General features: G+C 41.3%; 1 protein-coding gene and 1 pseudogene across 1 annotated transcript in view; one reads left to right on the plus strand and one right to left on the minus strand.

Annotated features, from left to right (window-relative positions):
- Window positions 1–1602: 1602 nt before the first annotated feature.
- LOC112400946 (mitochondrial import inner membrane translocase subunit Tim17-A pseudogene) lies at window positions 1603–4516 on the minus strand (annotated as a pseudogene).
- Window positions 4517–4789: 273 nt separating this feature from the next.
- The window catches only part of FAM81B (family with sequence similarity 81 member B), a 58463-nt gene continuing 42953 nt past the window's right edge, over window positions 4790–20299 (plus strand). The window contains exon 1 of the mRNA XM_024746944.1: window positions 4790–4805. Coding sequence (XP_024602712.1) covers window positions 4790–4805 — 16 coding nt within the window. The remainder of the gene's footprint in view (window positions 4806–20299) is intronic.

A 20299-nucleotide genomic window follows, 5' to 3' on the forward strand; every position in this document is an offset into this window, starting at 1 on the left:
CCAATGCTCTACTAAGTTCTGGAGATACGGAGATGAATCCAAGACCAGCTGCGTACTCAAGATACTTCCAGTTCCACGGAAGAAGCACCACATCATTGAACAATGACAGTAAGATGTGACAAGTTCCATGGTCAAGTCACTCACAGAGAGCTAGTAGGACAACAACAACAGCAAACAAGTAGCTTAGTCTGAGGCACTATAGGTAGACGGGGTGGTGTGTGGGCAAAAGATATGGGAAGTGACAATACATGATTTATTCCTGGAATGGGAACTAGTTCCACAGGCAGAGGAGGCTGCCTTGTCAGCGTCCTTGCCTGAGTTTGCCGACTCTGATGTTCATGCCCATAGATGCTATTGATTCTGTAAGTTGAGTAACAAGACAGGGGAAATGTCTATGAGGGCTTATCCAGGTACCAATCAAGTAACTGTGACATCCTGAGCCCATCTTGGTATTTAGGTTAAACATGCTCCACAGAGAAAACCATCTCACTTTCTTGTCGAATTCATCAAAGAAACTGTGTGCCTACTAGGTGCAGGAGACTCTAGTCAACCTAACAACACACTCTCTCTTCCTCAGACCACCCTCAGACCCAAGCCTCTCATTAATCTCTTCATTTGCTCCTACTTAGAGCATCCAGAGGAATAATGTTTTCATTGTTTTTATAGGAAGTTTTAAAATAAAATTGTCTTGAAGATATCCTTGCATAACCTTCAGAACACTTCTCTAAGAATTTTGGAAAGGGGAAAAAACAGAAATCCAAGATACTTACAGACATGAGAAATGCCTTCCCCCAACCACGTTATTTTCTTCAGGTGGGTTCTCCCAGGTCACCAGCATCACCTGGAACGTGTTCCAAACGTTAATTTCTCCAGCCCCACCCTGACCCGCTGAATGAGGAATCCTGGGCTGGGGCCCAGCTGTCTCTATTCTAACACCGTTCCAGGTGATTCTGATGCCGGCTCAAGTTTAAGAACCATTGTCCTAGAGACAAAAGTCAGGCCTGGAAAAGCCCACAAACCCACAAATATTCTCATACAGGACTGCCAGTTATGTCACAAAAAATGTGTATCATTTAAATGTACTTCTTGGGATGGATGCACAAGCCCCTTAAAGTGACCATACCTTACTTGGGGGAGTCAGAGCCACAGACTCACCAGAGAGGTGCCTCAAGGGTCATCTGTCTCATCCAAGCCTCTTCTCTTTTCTTTTTAAATAAAGAGCAATCTCCAGGTGTTTTTTATTGTTTGACTAACAACAAAACCAGGCGGAGAAGTCCCCAAGGAAATGATGGTTGTGCTTCATTGCCGTTCGGCGTTTGGTCCTTCATCTTCTAAGGACTTACTGTATTTCCTTTTAAAGATTTTAGACATCTATTTGGATCACAAATGCAAGCCAAGTATGAATAAATAAATGTATTATCTTTTAAGAACCCCCCTCCCACCATCTTCCTTTAAATAGAAAAAGGTACCAAATGTCTCTTCATAGCCTATTTGCCCATAGTTGTCCCACCTATGGCTTTAAAAACAGACTGTAACTTGATTTTCTGAAATCCTTCCTTGAACTACAGCTCACTGCATTAAAGAAATCCTGGGAAAGAAGTCCTATTGATTTTGTCCATAGTCTCTGAAAGGTGAGTATGGTAACTGGGTTGAAGGCAACTGGGAGAAGTCTTCAGCAAACGGAGGACTGTTGGGGAATTGTGCGAAGGCAAGTCCTGCCAACAAGATACCAGCTCCTTCAATTAGAGCTCGGAAAACGCCAGCCATCACGGCTGACCCAACCATAACCACTGGTCCGTTTCTTGATGCCAGAATGGCTCCTTTTCAGGCACCACTTGTGATGGAATTCCAGGGATCTTCTTTCCCTCTGACTTGAACCACACTGCGGTCAGTCATGGAAAACTGAACTCCCCAGACTGCAAAGCTACCTCCCAACTGCGGAGCCCTGGCTTTAAGATCTGTCAAACTCCCTTCTAGTTTGTGGTTTCCTCCTGCCCGAGAACTGCGAAAACCTCTGAGGGCTTGAAAGATACCACCACCTACGGTGCGCATGGTAAAGACGCCACCACGGTCAACCGCGAGGCACCAGGGGCGGGGCTCGCACGCCTACTCCTCCCTCTGGACTCCGCCCTCTGGACTCCGCCTCGCCGCGATGCCGGGACCGAGCCTCTTTTTTTTTTTTTTTTTTTTTTTTTTTTTTTTTTTTAAATTTATATATATGGATTATATAATACATAGAATTTATATCTTGGTTTTTTTTCACTTAACATTTCTCTGGTGAACAAAACCATCATTTTAGTGATTGATTTGTATTTCATCAGAATCCATTTCTTAATTTTTTTTACTGTTTCACATATAAGTTGTTTCCAGTGTTTTGCTCTTGTAAATAGGAAGGAGGAAAAGATTTGAAGTTTCAATAAAATGCAGGAAAGATGCATTGCGTAAGCGGGCCAGCGTGGAGTACCAAAGAAGGGACTCTTGGCAGCTGGAGACCTGAAACACTGGATGCTTATGGAGATACTGAGATGGGGAGGAGGAATATTCTTGGGCATGTGGAACTCCCCAAGGAAAACTGACTGCTCGCAAATCTTCCTGGGCATGGTCCTGTGTATGGATGTGGCAACTCCAGAAAGAGTACATAGCTTCATCCAAGGCCAAGACATCTACTCACCTCCCTGTGTCACATAACTCATAGAAACTACTTTTCTAGAAGACTTCAGTCAAGTGATAACAAAGCTCTTTAGTGCTTCATTTATTTTGGAAAGGACAATTCAATCAAGACAAATCTTCAGAGACTTCTTGAAAGATAATACACCCTTTTTCTTTTCTTTTCTTTTCTTTTTTTTTTTTGGTGGTACATGGGCCTCTCACTGCTGTGGCCTCTCCCGCTGCAGAGCACAGGCTCCGGATGCGCAGGCCCAGCGGCCATGGCTCACGGGCCCAGCCGCTCCGCGGCACGAGGCATACTCCCGGACCGGGGCACGAACCCGCGTCCCCCGCACCGGCAGGCGGACTCTCAACCGCTGCTCCACCAGGGAAGCCCCCTTTTTTTAAAATTGAAGTATAGTTGATTTACAATATTGTTTTAGTTTCAGGTATACAGCAAAGTGATTCAGTTATATTTTTTTCAGATTATTTTCCATTACAGGTTATTACAAGATACTGAATATAGTTCCCTGTGCTCCACAGTAAATCCTTGTTGCTTATCTATTTTATATATAATCGTGTGTATCTGTTAATTCCATACTCCTAATTTATCCCTCCCCCCACACCCTTTTTCTAAATATTCTTAATGAATGCCTGTTGTTTCCTCACATCTGAATAAAGCCTCCGTTTTTTTTGACTCAGTGCAAAACAATGTTCTCCGATAAAGGTGGATGACCTATTTTATATCATATTAAAACGAAAGTATATTGCTTCTAACCTAAAAGCCTATGTTTAGGCTGCTCAGCTAAAATGTCCTCTAGTTATAAAATATTTATAAAGTAATTTTCCTATGTTTTGCACATTCAACAGGTTTGCAGTTGAAAGGGTAGTGTTTGGGTAGGAACTATGTGTATTTTTTCTAGTTCAGCCATTTTCTCAAGTAAACAGCAATCTTTTCCCAATGGGCCCTTACTCATTAATTTTTACATTTAATTCCATCCAAATTTTAGCAAGAATCTCAACACCTGTTTTGAATGATTTTAATTGAAATATCATTCTGATCTTCAAATGGCCACTTTAATTTTCATATTTGCCTTTTTAACTCTTTTCTTGTTTACAGCATTTCTAAAAGACTGGTCTCGTTTTACATTTTGGATCTTAGATGTCGTTTCAAAGAGAAGATTCACAAAGATACAGTCATGCTGAGCTCCAATTAATTAAGACAATGCTTCTTTTCGGAAAGGCCACATATTCCAACTGAAGATGCCATTGACCTTGAAAAGAATGTCACTGGGAGTATTCTCAGGAACAAATTCTCTGAAGCAGTTTTTCTGAAGAATGTTCTGTGGTTCACTATTTCCCTAGGATGATAATAATTGTTTCTCAATTTAAAATAAAATAAGATAAGATTACCTGGTTCTATACCTAAACAAAGTTAAGCAGTCCGACCTGCTAAAGTACCTGCTGAAGAGGGAGCAAAGGGAAACAGTTTCCCAAACTTACTTGACCGTGAACTCTCCTTTCAAGGAAAAATGATGAAATGTCTCAGTGAAGAATTTGAAGCCACTGAGGTAGCTTCAAAGGTAAATCATCTCTTTCTCTATGTCCTGCCCCATTGTTACCTGCACAGCTACTTTTTTTATTATTAATTTTTATTGGAGTATAGTTGCTTTACAGTGTTGTGTTAGTTTCTGCTATACAGCAAAGTGAATCAGCTATACGTATACATATATCCCCTCTTTTTTGGATTTCCTTCCCATTTAGGTCACCACGGACCTGCACAGCTTCTTACTGACAACTCTCCAGATTCTTTTACCTCTTCAGCTCTGTGTCCTTCATGGATTAACATCAACAGGTACTCAGCCCACATGTTGGAAAGCCTTTTCAATAGAACATAATATAATTGTTTTATTTTCTAATTCCTGCAAAAGGACAGGTAGCTAACACGTTCCATGGCACTATTTTAACCTCCTTATACATTTCCTCCAGGGGTTTTTGCTATGTGTACACATATTTTGAATTGAAATCAGTGGAATTTTTTTTCTATGTAATTTAGTTGCCTCTCCCATGGTTATTTTCAAATAGTGAGAGCTTCTTCCAATAGGAACTACAGTAAAGTTAAATGAACAGCCAGTTTCTTGCCATGGTAGAGGTGGAAGGTAAAAGAAACGTACTCCATAGCCACGCCTCTACTGCCAGCCCCTGTACCTCATATTTCTAATCTCTTCATTTCTGTCCCCTGAACCAGGTTTGTTGGCCTCCTGATACCTGAGCGTTATCTAGACCCTCAGTAGTAACAGGTTTGTGCTTCTTTCTCTGAATCAAGGGATCCTAGAACCCAAATTAAAATGAGAGAAAAGTAAATTTCCTATGTGAACCATGCTTTTCAGATTTGCTTCCATTGCTCCTCCTTTGATCTGCCCTGGATAGTAACACTGTCCAAGAGAGCACCACTGCCTGCAAGGTCCTACCCACCAGCCTGCATCGAATTTCCCAGGACCCCAGGGCGACCAACCAGTGTGGGACTTTCAGTGCAAAAGGCAGGAAAGTTCTGGGCAGACTGACATTGGTCACTGCGTTCTCAAAGAAACCACCTGGACAGCAGTCTTTCCTACTAGGAGCACGGGGTCAGGGTTGCAGAACCGCCTTTCATGAGATTCTCACTTGAACGCCCTCGCCTTTGGGGAGCTAGCAACCAGCTGCAGCCAGGCCAAGATAATGACCCAGTGCAGATGCTTGCTCCTGTCTCCCTCTCTCCTCCCCTTCAACACCTCCAACTCCCCCCGAAGCCTCCTCTTTCTATCCCTATGTCCTTCAAGTCTTGGTCACAGAATGCCCCACTTTAGTTTATTATTTCCTTTATCATGCCTTATTGGCAGCTCATTCTAGTTAGGAGAGTCACCTAGATACTTTATCTCCCTTGAGTCTGAACAGAGCCGGCAGAGTCAGATGCCCCGCGAGGACGGCAGGCACATCCATCTCCTGGCAGGAACGCCAGTGCTTTTTCTACCTGGTTGTTAGTCGTGACCATAATAAACCTTCCTGGTCTGGTACAGTCCTTCCAGAATTGTCTGGCTGACTCACAACTTGCTGAATCCACCCTTCCCCATTTACACAGAGAAATACATATCCATGTTCTTTCAAAGAGTGCATACGTAATAGAGAAAACTGCATGAGCATATATGTCAACTTCTCCCTCTCCATTTCTTTTTTTTTTTTACATCTTTATTAGAGTATAATTGCTTTACAATGGTGTGTTAGTTTCTGCTTTATAACAAAGTGAATCAGTTATACATATCCATATGCTCCCATATCTCTTCCGTCTTGCGTCTCCCTCCCTCCCACCCTCCCTATCCCACCCCTCTAGGTGGTCACAAAGCACCATTTCTTTGTCCCTTACAGCAAGCCTCCCGGACTAGGAACAGTAACAGAGACGCACTGCAAGAGCACGATTCCGATAGGACAAGTCACGGTTCTTCAGTCAATGAAGAAAGAGTCTTCAAGGTTAAAGAAAGTTGCTACAGGGAAAATGGATCTGGGTTCATGTTCCCAGGACTGCTCCTCCTGTTTGGAGGTGAAAATATCAAAGGGACAAGAAAGATGGGTTTACATGAAAAGAAGTGATATTCTGAACCTTTTTCATGAGGACTGGAATCTGTACCTTCAGCCATCTATATTAATATTTCAAGCATTGTTTAAATGGTCTATAATTAAATTGCTCTACTTGACATGATAAGATTTGATCTATGTTCTCACCTTAAGAACTCTTTTGTTACTTGGAACATTTTCATTCCTGAAGCTTTAAAAACCTGAATTATTACAAAGGGTACAGGAAAAAAATGATTAAGTTCACACTTTGGGGAAATTGTTCCACATCTTTTAAACACCACAGGTCTGTGAGCAACTATGAATAATATGAAATAAATTTGCTTTTGTAGGGCTTCCCTGGTGGTGCAGTGGTTGAGAGTCTGCCTGCCGATGCAGGGGACGCAGGTTCGTGCCCCGGTCCGGGAAGATCCCACATGCCATGACCACAACAGTGAGAGGCCCGCGTACCGCAAAAAAAAAAAAAAAAATTGCTTTTGTAGAGAGAGTTAATTTAAGTTTATCCCAGACTAGATTTATCATCCTTTATCTGTATATAAAAAAACTATGAAAATATAAACATAAACTTGGAGTTGAGACCTAAACACATTGCCAGGATGTTGTAAATTTTTTATGCTTTTTAGTGTTCAACTAACCTTCCATAAAAGATATTTAAAACATTAAAAACTATTCCACATCAAGTGATTTAATATCCATTTCACATACTGCTAAGTCAGTGAGCTGTTTTACATCTTTGATTTGCTTGTTCAAAGCTTTTTAAAATTAAAATATCATTTACTTATTTGTACATCTAAACTCTAAAGAGTATGATTTACATATAGGGTAATAATACTCTTTTATATTACTTATATCAGTTAGGTTGTTTCTATTGCAAGTAATATACTATCCTCTTCCAACTGATTTATTCAGAAAGGAATTGTATTATTTCATAAAACTTGAAAGTCTAATAGGGACGTTTGCAAAAGATGTTTGACTTAGTGTTCAAGGAAGTCACCCAGGATCTCATATTGTTTTCATCATCTGCTCTGCCTTTCATGGTTTTGCTTCATCCTAAGACTGGAACCATTACCCCCGACAGGGGTTTGGTTTTTGTCTCAAACTGGGTTGTGTGAAATCCTCAGGGCTTACTTCCTGATACTCCCTTGTGTCCAGCTCCTACATCTGTGCTCAGATCTCTGTTCCACAAGTGTAAACCAGTCACAAAACTCGGCCTGTTCACTGGTTTCTAAAAACAAACAAACACAAATACTATTCTTATTCCAATAAAGACGTTAAAAAAATAATAAAAAGGAAAAATATATATACTATTCTTCCTAAGCATTTAATGCTTCTAGAAACAGCTGAAGATTTGCAGTCCAAGGAGGGGTCGCCTCAAGCCCTAAATGGTCCACACTCTTTAAGTGAAGCTGTCTCCTCACTCTCGCACACACATCCCAGTGATTCTCTTCCCTCCAGGAGCAAATGTCCTCACTGGCTTCCTACAGAGCAGCTCTTCCCCTCCTCCCTGAAGCCAGGGCACTAGTGGACACGCTCCCCAGTGGATAATGGAGGCATTTTCCTTTAATAAGTGGTTGGCTCCATCTTGAGATATACTCAGCACACCCAGTCTGGCAGGGGAAGGACGCCTGCAGGAACTGAGGCCTAGAGAGAGGCAACGCCATCCCCACCCCTTCCACCAGGTGTGGCAGCATGCCCAGCCCATCCACTGTGACATACTGCCTGGGGAGATGGTAGAAAGTAAACTCCAATTGGATGTTTGGATGACTTTCTACAGTCTTCACCGCTTGGTCAGTGACATGATCATACATTTTCAGTGTTATCAGGTAAATAGCTTGTTCTCTCTCAATTTGGATAAACTGAAAAATTGCATTATTGGATAGTTTTATTACTTAAACATAGAGTTTATTTATTACTAAAACATACTAGGAAAACAAAGAATTATCCAGTGAAATTCCCAAAGATTTTGTTGAAGAAAATTTAAAATAAATAATACATACTAGACCTGCACATATAAATCCATTCCTCTGACTTTCTTCAAAGTAGTTGAAGTCTTTACTCATAAGTATCTTCAAAATCCTTCTTCAATTTTATTTATAGCATTAACATTATTATTGAGACTTGAGCTTTTTAAAAAGCGTTTACAAAAAAAGGCCAAATGTTGGGGAATAAGGAAAGGAAATTATCTACGTTGGCCATTTCACAGTCTAAATTTCACTGTTTCTAACCAAGAGCAATTTAGAGTTAGATGCGTTATGAAGCCGTTTCTTTAAAAAATAATTTAGTCACACCATAATTAATAGAATTAAGCCACAATAAAGTTTAGCCCCAAATTGCCTTTAGAGAGACTATAACAAGCAGTTGGAGAGTTGCCTGGTTCAGAAATAATGATGTTTGTTTTATTAACTGGTACCTATCGTTCTGCCTGACCTCTGATACAGTAATGAGAAAGGGAACAGAGAGAGAGAAATATGCACAGAGAATTGGACTCTGTCTCCATGACATCAAGTCAAGATGCTTCCTTCTACATCTTTCATCACCACCTGGGAGATGCTCATGAAAGAACTAAGCCTATCTCAGCTTCTGCAAACAACTCTGGTGCCATTTCCTTGAGTGACACCTGTCACCTGCAGAGCCACTTTTGCCTCTTCATCACTTCCCAGTCCATAAATAGCCCCATAGAATAAATCATCTGAAATCCACATATCATCACAGGTGGGACAGGGGTGAGGACTGTAGTGGTAAGCAACAAGGTCTTCGTGGCAAATTCTAAAAACTCAGAGTTTAGATAAACAGAAGTGCTTCTGTCTTATAAACATTATTTGTGTATAGTTTACCTACTATAAAGTGCATCCATTTTAGAATATAGTCAATAATATTGTGACAACTTTGTATGGTGGCAGATGGTAACTGGACTTACACTGGTGACTATTTCATGATGTATAAAAATATCGAATCACTATATTGCATACTTGAAACTAATATAATAATGTATGTCAAGTATAACTTAATAAAAAATGCACCCATTTTAAGCATATAATTCAGTACAGTTGGATGGATGCTATACACCTAGGTAATCAACACAGTCAAGACATAGAAGATTTCTACCATTCCAGAAATTTCCCTGGTGCCCTTCCCTGTAAATGCTCACTGGAAGTATTTTTTTTATTTCTTAAGTCATAGGACATTTATTTGAACATTTTAAAGTTGAGGTAGCATAAAAAAGAATCTGTTCACTTGCCAAAAACAACATTCAAATCTTTGATTCTTAACATAAAATCAGACAACACTTCTCTAAGTATAGTTTTAGCACAGACTAGCTACTAATGAGAGCCACAGAGCTCTCAAACCTGGCTAACGTTTGATGTTTAACATTCCCCCAAAAATCTGAGTAGGAAAGAGATGTTTTAATCTACCTGACATATTCTGAAGATACAAAAATCTCCTACAAAGGCTACATGGTAGGTAGTTAACATGGGTGAGAGGGTTGAGGGAAGGAGGAAGTAAAAATAGAAAGAAAAAAGACTTCACTTGAAAAATGTGTCAGGTTTATGCATTTGTTGTAAAAGTGTATATGGATATATATGGATATTGAATTTAAAATATAAGAAATAACCACAGAGACACCTCAATTCTTAGAAGAATGTTAAATGTCTCCTAGTGAATCCTCTTCAAGACATTTCTTATTCTATGTCAGATCAAATAATGTTCTCTTCCATCTTAAAACATAGACACAAACTAAAGTCTAAAACAGTTACTGACGGATGGAAATCGAGTCTGAGATCTGGACTGAAAAGTGCTTTCTCAGCCTGAAGCTGAATCTTCTGCTCTGAAAGTGCTTCCCTGCCTGCTTCTCTAGGGATCAATAGCAGATGAGACAGGAACCTCCCCTGCTGCTGCTGCTTTCTAAGAGATGCGGGAACTGAGCAAGTCGTGAACGCAACCAGAATTCCTCATCTTACACCCCATCCCCATCTCTGTTGGGTGGACTCTGTGAAAGCATCTGGAATTAGCAGGCATTTTCAGCCTGCTCACTTCAAAGCAGCCTGCAGCCAGGAAACTTGTGATTTCTAGTGACTTCTTAACAAAATGTAAAAACTGATGCACGCCATTAGAAAATGAAAATATGGCTGAAATTTTGTCCCCATATTGACATTGGTAAGGAAATCTGGGGGGAAAAACATAATTGCACAACAAAGGAAGAGTTGCCTTAGTCGGTTTTAAAATATAGAAGCAATTCATATTAATAAAAATATAGTAAACTAGAAAGAAGGAAAACAAATTATCCATAATCTTACCTCCCCAAACCCATTAAAGCTTTGATAAAATTCCTTTCGGAATTTCTCTTAACGTAGTTGAAATCAAACTGTGTCTAACATTTTGTATCTCAGCTTTCCACTTAACATTGTAATATATACATTTAACATATCATAAGTAATCATTAATAAAACTATTTTTTAATGGTTGTCATAATTAAGTCCTACAGAATATTACTCTTAGTATTTCCCTCATCTTGGACAATTAAGACAAACGCCAATTTTTAGTTATTTTAACAGTATGGTGAATATGTTTGTATGTCTTTTCCTGTATTTTGGGATAGTTCCCTGGAATATATTTTAAGATGTACAAATTCTACATTTGGGTATAGAAAATTTATGTCTCTTGTTACATATTTTCAATTTGCCTTGCAAAAATATAATTTTGGGGGGGACAGTTTGGCAATGTGTATCAAGATTCTCATAAATATTCCTATCCTTTGATCCATCATTTCCTTAGAGAACAATCAGAGGTATATGAAATGATTTTTTGTAAAATATTATCACAGTATTATTACTATTACCAAAACAAGTTGGCCACAATCTAAAGATCCAAAAATAAAAAAGCAGTGAAGTAGAATTCTGATTAGCCAATTATTGAAATCCTATTTTCAAAAAAAACAGGTAAAATGTCAAAATATAGCATATCATTAAGACTAAATGGAAAAGTCATGATATAAAATTATATGTATAACATGATGTTTCGTACACATATGCACACACACATGTATATATATGACACATACATGCATATGTTCATAGAAGAAAGGCTAAAGACATATCAAAGTGTGTAATGATTATTTCAATAATAATTTCAGAGGGGATGAGTATACAAGAATTCTGCTGGGCTGCCCAGCACCTCTGCTTTCCTCTATAATTACACTCACCATTATTCATCTTAAATGACTGTGTACTTATTGTACATTGCCTTTTAGAATAACATCAGAGAAAACTTTTTTCTGTTTCACTCACTGCTGTATGTCTAGGAAAGAACTTAGAAATTACCGAATAAACGTTTGAATGCTTATGTAACTGACTGAGAGAATAAATGAGTGATTGATGATTGAATGAATTCAACAGAAAGAGGCAGAAGAGATGCCATAAAGAAGAAGGGGGCAGAAAAGGATGAAGATATATAGAGACGTCAAAGATAAGCAGCTTGGCAATGTGGAAAGAGCATAGACTTTAGTCAGCCACACTGCTATATGACTTTGAGAAAGTTCCTCAACTTGTACCTGTAAAATGGGATACTATACTCATTTAGTTGTTGTGAGAATTAACTGAACTATAAATAAATACACCTACACTGTGCCCTGCACATAATAGGCACTCAGTAAATGTTTTCCCATCCTCTTAGGTTATAGTTTGGTCTAGTTATTTCTATAACCATGAAAAGCCGATTACAAATTTTCTAGGGAAAAGAATGTGCTGGACAAAATTATTTTCACTTTCATTTTAAAAGCTAGCCAAGCTAGAATAAGGGCAAAGGGAAGATGCCCAAACTCTTGCAAGGTTAGGCATCCTGACCATAAGAGGATGTGAGTCTGTAGTACATACTGAAGGAATGAGCCCCAGAGGTAAGTTTTGTACAGAACAGAATCTCATATATTTTAATGGTGGGACATAAAGGTATTCCCAGAGCAAGGAAAAACTTCCCTCTTATGGATTTCATTACCCTTTCTACTGATGAGACAAACAGATACAATATTAAATTCTGTCCTAGAGCCATTTGGCTTAACATGTGGATGTCGAGGACCAAAAATACATTCATTGATTTGGGGATTAGAATCTACTTACATGCTTTTCAAAAAGATATTTCCGTTCACCTTGAAGTGCTGGTGCTTGTGTGAGGCTGGATGGCTGGGGACACTGGTCTTATTACACAGCAAAAACAGGCTCTTGAAGATCATCAGATCAGCAAGTGGGATGGCTGCCCACCAGCACCTGTGCCTGGCGAGCTGACACCCTCAGGGATGTGGAACTGAGGTCTTTCCGAGCAGGCTGCTGAAGGCACAAGCCTCACTCACCTTGCAGAGCAAGAAACTTCCTTGTAGCAGAAGAGATTTTTGCAGAGAAATGAGGGAAATAAACCATGGGACTAGAGCAGCTAGAATAAATATTCCCGTTCCCAATCACATAGCGATTCTGTAAACTAATTTAACAATGAGCACAAGCTTTTATTGCCTCCACAAAAGCTCATGGTTTCTGTATCGGATGGCAACATAACCAGCCACTTGAATTGTTATTGTCTTTGAATTATTAGTTTCTCTACCTTTGTCATTATCAGCCATGGCAGTTCTGTTTTTCAGTTGCTGTGTTTTGTTTGTCCTGGACTCTGCACATGTGAGTACGTGTGGCAGACTGTATACAAAGATAAATTCATGTCCCCAGGGTGTATTTTTTCCCTTGGCATTTTATTTCATTGTAAATGATCAAAGTTACTATATTTTAACTATTATTTATTTATTTATTTATTTTGTTTATTTATTTTATTTTTGGCTGCATTGGGTCTTCGTTGCTCGGTGCGGGCTTTCTCTAGCTGCAGAGAGCAGGGGCTACTCTTAGTTGCAGTGCACCGGCTTTTCATTGCTATGGCTCCTCTTGTTGTGGAGCACAGGCTCTAGGCACGTGGGATCAGTAGTTTTGGCTGGTGGGCTCTAGAGAGCAGGCTCAGTAGTTGTGGTGCCCGGGCTTTGTTGCCTGAGGTGTGTGGGATCTTCCCGGACCAAGGCTCGAACCTGTGTCCCCTGTGTTGGCAGGTGGATTCTTAACCACTACGCCACCAGGGAAGTCCAAAGTTACTATATTTTAATGTGTTGCGCTTCATAATGTGGTGAGTCAATTAATTTGGCTGATATTAGCCGAAGCCCGGTAAAGGGCGGTAGGAGTCCGGAGGCAGGAAACATAGCAGAGGGAGGTGGGATTTCACTGTAGCAGCTTGGCTATGATTAGGTATCTGGGGAGAAGCTGTCTGTTCCGAGGTGGGGGAGACAGAAGTGGTAACAGGGAACCAGGAATGGAAAAAGAGAGCCTCGCTGACAGATGGGAAGAGTAGCAAGGTATAAACACAAGGTAGGGATGACAGCAAGTTGCCCATTGGCACCTGAGGACAGACTTCCCCGGTAGGATGTGGTTCAGCCTTGGGGGGAGGTGCAGACGGTAAATACGACCCGAGGAAGTTGTTTTGAAAGGGAAAACTCCTCCAGTACCACTACAGTGTAGGAAAATCCACATAGACACAGAATCTAAGATGCTGATGGATGCATAGGCAGACGGACAGGAGGGTAGACAGACAGCTGATTGCTTACAGGAATATAGTAGCAATTTTATGAACACGAAGGAGGCCCCCCCAATGAAAAGTATGTTCCCTGTAGGTTTGCAGGGACGTCACCTCTAGAAATTCCGTTCTTTGAGTTGTTCAGTGTGTGGTCCTTGGATCTCTGGATCAAAACCTACTGTTTGAAACTTGTGCAGGTGGGTCCCAGGAGTCTACAGTTTAAGAGGCTCTCCAGGCAAGTTTTATACACACTAATGTTTAAAATGCCTGGACTAAGGAATCATTCCTTGTTGGGTGTGAAGGCCATGCTGAATTTATTAGATCCTTTCTGATAGATAACTGGCTGAAACACAGGTAGAGAATAGGACAAGGAATGTTCAGTGATAGAGAGAGAGGCCTTTCCTCTCTCCAAGTGTCAGGAGAGTCCTAGGCAGTAAGAGCTCCTGGAGGTGTCTCTAGGCCTGTTAGGGGGGCAAGAGAAGGTCAAACTCCTGCGGTTGCCACTCAGACTTTAGGGACTGCCAGTCTGCATTTTGCAAAGCCCAGGTATAATGCCATCTACTCCCAACTCACATCACATTCATCCACTGTCACCCGTATTTCTGAGCTCCCCTGTAGAATTCTGTCTACACATCTTTACGGAGTTCTTTTATTCATTTATTTAACATATACTTACTGTGCACTTATCATGTGCCAGACACTAGTCTAGACACCAGGGCAGAGCAATGAACAAAGGAGATAAAAATTTCTGCCCCATGGAACTTAGATTCTAGCAGGGGAAACAATTAGTAAGAAAAGTAAATGCATATTAGATAGATAAATGCTAAGCGGGGAGTACAGCAGGAAAGAGTAAAAGGGAGTGTGTGTACATAAGAGGAAATTATAAGTTTTAGATAGGGAAGGCCTCTTCGAGAAAGTAATATTTGAATTAAGACCAGAAAAAAAGCAAGGGAGTGAGCAGAGGGTCTCTCCAGGGAAAGTGCATTTAAGCAGAAGCAACAGCAAGATCAAAGGCCCTGAGGCAAGAGCTTGTTCAAGGGGTACCAAGGTGGTCTTTGTGGCTAGAGGAGAGTAAGCAAGGGAAAGAGATATAGGAGATGAGGTCAGATGACTATGGAAGGACCCCATCACATAGACCTCAGATAGCTTTTGTAGCTATTAGAAAGGTTTTGTCCTTTATAAGATGGAAACCTATTGAAGGATTTTGAGCAGATAAGTTCCATGGTGAGTCTTAAATTCGACATCGTCACTGGCTATTTTGTTGAGAATAACTGGTTGGGGAGGTGGGGGAAGTTTGGCAGAAAGGATATTGGTTTTAGGAAGCCACTGCAATAATACAAGAAGAAACAGTGATAGTTTAGACCAATGTGGCAACAGAGGAGGTGGGGGAGAAGTGACCCATTCTGGATATATTTTGAAGGTGGGATGAACAGGTAGGGTAAGAGAGAAAGAGAGGAGTGAAGGAGAATTCCAAGTTTGGGGGTCTGAACAACTGGAAAAAGCCTACTGCCATTTACTGCAATAGGGAAGCTTGGATGTGGAGGGGTCACGTTTGGGGAAACAGGGATTTGGGGGAATCATCAGCTGATAGCCATGAGACTGGGTGAGATCATGAAGGTAGTGAGTCTAGAGGTACAAGGACTGAGCTCTGGGACACTTCATCCCTCAGAGGTAGAGTGACCGACTGTTCTGCTTTGCCCAGGGCTGAGGGTTTCCAGGACACGGGACCTTTAGGAAAGCTCTAAGCAAACTGAGATGGTTGATCACCTGGCTCAGAGTCAGAGAGATGAATGAGAAACCCCTGAAAAGGAAGAGCAGAGCCATGGGAGACTCATAGCCCTGAGAGCCAAGTAAAGAATGAGCTTCAAGTAGAAGATAGCTCTCAACTCTGTCGAATGCTGCTGATGGGGCCAGATGAGGACTGAGAATTGAGCCCTGGATTTAGCCACAGAGAGGTCACCAGGGACCTTGACAAGAGCAATTTTAATGGAAGGTGCAAGGGACAGAAAGCCTGATTTTAGTGATTCAAGAGTAGTGTCTTTGTTCATGCTGCTGTAACAGAATACCATAGGCTGTGTGGCTTAAGCAGCAGAAGTTTCTTTCTCACAGTTCTGGAGGCTAGGAAGTCCAAGATCAAGGCGCTAAGAGATTTGGTTCCTGGTGAGAAACCTCTTGCTGGCTTGCAGAAAGCTGCATTCTCACTGTGTCCTCACACTTTCATCACTGTGTGTGTGTGCAGAGAGAGAGAGAGAGAGAGAGAGAGAGAAAGGGAAAGAAAAAGATTATCACTTTCTCTTCTTATAAGGCCACCAATCCTATCAGATTAGGACCCCAACCCATGACTTCATTTAACCTTAGTTACATCCTAAAGAAACTATCTCCAAATACAGTCACACTTGGGGGTTAGGGCTTCAACATATGAAATTGGCGGGGGGCAGGGAGGACACAATTCAGACCACAGCAAAGAAAGAAATTGGAAAGAGCAAAACAACGTTTCCGGATCTTTTCCTGTGCAGAAAAGGGAAAAAGTGAATGGTAGCTAGAAGAGTATATAGAATCAAATGAAGGCTATGTGTTTTTAGGTGGGTGGAAAACCAAAAAAAAAAGTATGTTTAATGCCAATGGGAATTATCTAGTAGAGGGAAGAAGGGTCCTTGAATAGGTGAGAGAAAGTGGGACTCAGGATAATTGGGGGATGGACATGAATGAGGGCACAGATTGTTCATCCATTGAACGAGTGGAGTCAGAATTTATGGACCCAAATGCACACAGGTCTATAAACACATTGGGTGGGCTTACCAAAATTCCCTCCTATTTACTTCTATATTCATGGTGAAATAGAAAAAAAAGGTCATCAGCTGACAGTGAGGATGAGACAGGAGCTTATGGCAGTTTGAGTTCAGAGGAAAAAGTATGAGAGTAATCTAGGAGAATGGGAGAGTGATGGACTAAGGAAATGACATATAATTGCCAGGGAGCATTAAGGATCCACTTAGCATTGAGCTCCCCTTTAGACTAGAAGTAAACACTCACACCTTAGCATAATTTAGTATAATGCATCCCAGGATGGATGGTGCCCAAGGAGTGATCAGAAGACTTGGGGTCTGGTCAATCAGTTTCATCATTCACTTAATGTAAGTCACTTAACCTATCTGAACCTCCTTGTATTTTTGCCTGTGAAATCAGGATATTCACACCTGCACTGGCTTCCTCATAAGAACCATGAGATGGAACATGAAGAATATCTTCTAAAATGTCAAGTGCTAAACACTTCAGAGATTACTAGAAGACTAGACTGGGTAAAATTAGAATAGCCCAAGGAAAGGTGAAGGGCCCTAAGGGGTCCTCAGGTCCAAATGAGGTCTTTCCAGGAAAGATGGCCTGAGGGCACTTAGGACAACAGGTGAGAGGTGACATGAAAAGAAAAGGAAGTCGAGGAGGACATTACCAATGAGTACTGGCTACTGTGGCCCAGCGCTGGTGAGGCTAGTTTAGCTGAGGACACAGCATTCAGCAGACACCCAGAGTCAGGGCTGCCACTGACCCATTGACACTCTTGTGTGAGTTAGAAATAGGCACCCCTTTCTCAAAACCCTTCCTTTACTTCCACTTGTGAGAAAACTGGCCGAGTATACTTACCTTATTAGAATATTTTCTTGACCTACACTTGAAAATTTTTCAGGCAACAAATTGAAAATTTTGTTAGGCCTAACAAACATGAAAATCTGCACTGTTATTGTGTGCATGGTGCCTCCTAGGGTTGTGTAGTGTACAACAGCACACAGCAATACCGTCTCCGCTGACCCTCAGCACTAACAAACCCACTTCAGTGACCACCATCTCAAGATTACTCCTTTATGCCTATATTTAAAGTAATATCAGAATATAATGTCATTTTAAGTTTTTAAGGTGGAAATTGAACATTATTGGCTTCTTTGCTTTAGGCTATACTCTTGGTAGTCCTGGATTAGGAGGGCTCTTTGAAGACCACTGACTTCCAGGAAGGATTTTCACACACATTCGGCAGGTGGGAATTCAATGGTACGTATATTTTACGTGCATTGTCCTATTAAAAGCCAAGCAGCACTGTCCCTGGTGGCGCAGTGGTTAAGGATCCACCTGCCAATGCAGGGAACATGGGTTTGAGCCCTGGCCCGGGAAGATCCCACATGCTGAGAAGCAACTAAGTCCATGTGCCACAACTACTGAGCCCATGTGCTGCAACTACTGAAGCCCGTGTGCCTAGAGCCCGTGCTCCACGACAAGAGAAGCCACCGCAATGAGAAGCCCGCGCACCGCAACGAAGCATAGCCCCCGCTCGCCGCAACTAGAGAAAGCCCACGCGCAGCAACGAGGACCCAACGCAGCTAAAGATAAAATAAATAAATACATTAAAAAATTTTTGTAAAAAGCCAAGCAGCCATTTAGAGAACAAACAAGTTAGACTCTCATTTCACTGGGGCCCATTTTTCTAGCCAAATCCTATGGATTAGAAGCTCAAGTTAAGGAAAGAAAGAATCATAAGAAGTTGTTTAGCAAAAGGTCAAATCCAGTTTTCCTTTCTCACAGACTCTATCCATTTCTTGGATAATTGCCACCTTGTGATATAATCACTGATAATAGCTACCTTTTAGTGGATACCTAGCCTGGCACTCAGCTGAGTACTTTAAGTGTATCGTCACATTGAATCCTCTCAACCACCTTATGAGATCGATATTATTAGCTCCCCCTAACAGATGAGAAAACTGAGGCTTGAAGAAGGGAGGTAATTTTGCCCAAAGTAAATAGCCAGTAGGCTGAGAAGTCAGGGTTCTAACCAACTCCCTTAGCACCCATATCCACCTGCACTCAGTCACTGGTGTGTCCGTCTCACTTGGCACTCTATAAAATGACAATTAGAGTGGTGTCATGAGCGTTTTAGACTGCTTGCAGACCATTAAATAGTATATCTCTAAGTTTTAAGGACTTAGCTTAACACTTGAAGACACACCTTCGAAGCCAAAAATCATGCGTTCTTTTATCTGTGGGATCAAAATTTGTCATGCAGCATCCTGTATCTCCTGCATGTCCTCGGAGCAAGGCAAACTCAGCACCATCATTTGAAAAGTAACTCAGCCAATGACATCATTTCTGTATGTGAGGGTCAAGTGGTATTAGCAAAGAACGCAAATTCTAATATTAAACCTCACGAAAATATTTCAGAGTTAAAACAATCCACATCTTTTTTAAACAAGCCAAATCACTGAACAAAATTTTGTCTACAGAGCCCAAGTTCACCCACCCACCTGTCATGGCTGCATTCTTTGTGATGCTTTCCCTGGTGGCCTAGAAAAGTTAGCTGCCTTAACTAGTATACTTGGAGGAAGATTCCAGAGTACGGCAGCATCTCATTTTCTTTGTCTAATTTGATGGAAAGTGGTCTCTTACCAAACGGTGAAGGTGAGATCAGGGGAAGGGTGTGAAATATCAGTTTAAAAATAACCACTTCCCATCCATTGAGACAAAGAGGTGTTGAAGGACCCAGTGAGTTTTACAACATTGAGCATTAAGGAAAACGCTTGAAGCTCCTAAATCCAGGGACTCAACGACTTAAAGAGTGAAAACCAGCCCCGCTGACATCACAGATCCTTCCTGCAGCCACAATGTTGCTGGGCCACCCCAGGAAGGTGCCCCAGAAACATGAAGATTAGTCTGGATGCGATCAAGATCCCTTAGTACTTTGGCTTTCTGAGAGAGAAAATTAAAAATATCTGTGCCCTTTCAAAAAAATATCCAATCAACAAAAAATAAAATCAGGGGCTTCCCTGGTGGTGCAGTGTTGAGAGTCCACCTGCCGATGCAGGGGGACCCGGGTTCGTGCCCCGGTCCGGGAAGATCCCACATACCGCGGAGCGGCTGGGCCCGTGAGCCATGGCCGCTGAGCCTGCGCGTCCGGAGCCTGTGCTCCACAACGGGAGAGGCCACAACAGTGAGAGGCCCGCGTACCGCAACATAAATAAATAAATAAATAAAAATAAAGTCAGGAAATCAGGCATCAGGAGTTCAGGTGTTTATCTCATGGATTACTCAAGGACTCTAAATTTCCCGTACTTTGCTATCTTACTTGTATTTCTTCTTACATACAAACAAGGTAGCAAATCCCAAAGAAGATCCTCAGATGGCTTCGGCACAATAGGGTGAGGAATCATTTCCTATTATTTTAGAACAGCTTGATCTAAATGAGTGCATCTTAACAGTTTCCTGACTGTCTCATGTCAGTACCTGAGGTGATAAGCTCTTTCTGTAGGTGTGATGGGGACCTGGGAGAGAACTGGGGTGGGGAGAAGGGAAGAAGTTTAAAAGAAATTGGAAGCCTCCCTTTAAATTTCACTGTATATATAGAAACTGCCCTCAATTTAAAAAAGTAGAAAATTGCCACCACTGCAAAAATTCACTTGCCATAGTTCCTAATCTGACT

The sequence above is a fragment of the Neophocaena asiaeorientalis genome, unplaced genomic scaffold (assembly GCF_003031525.2).
Source record: "Neophocaena asiaeorientalis asiaeorientalis breed wild unplaced genomic scaffold, Neophocaena_asiaeorientalis_V1.1 scaffold550, whole genome shotgun sequence".
In the NCBI taxonomy this organism is placed as follows: domain Eukaryota; kingdom Metazoa; phylum Chordata; class Mammalia; order Artiodactyla; family Phocoenidae; genus Neophocaena; species Neophocaena asiaeorientalis.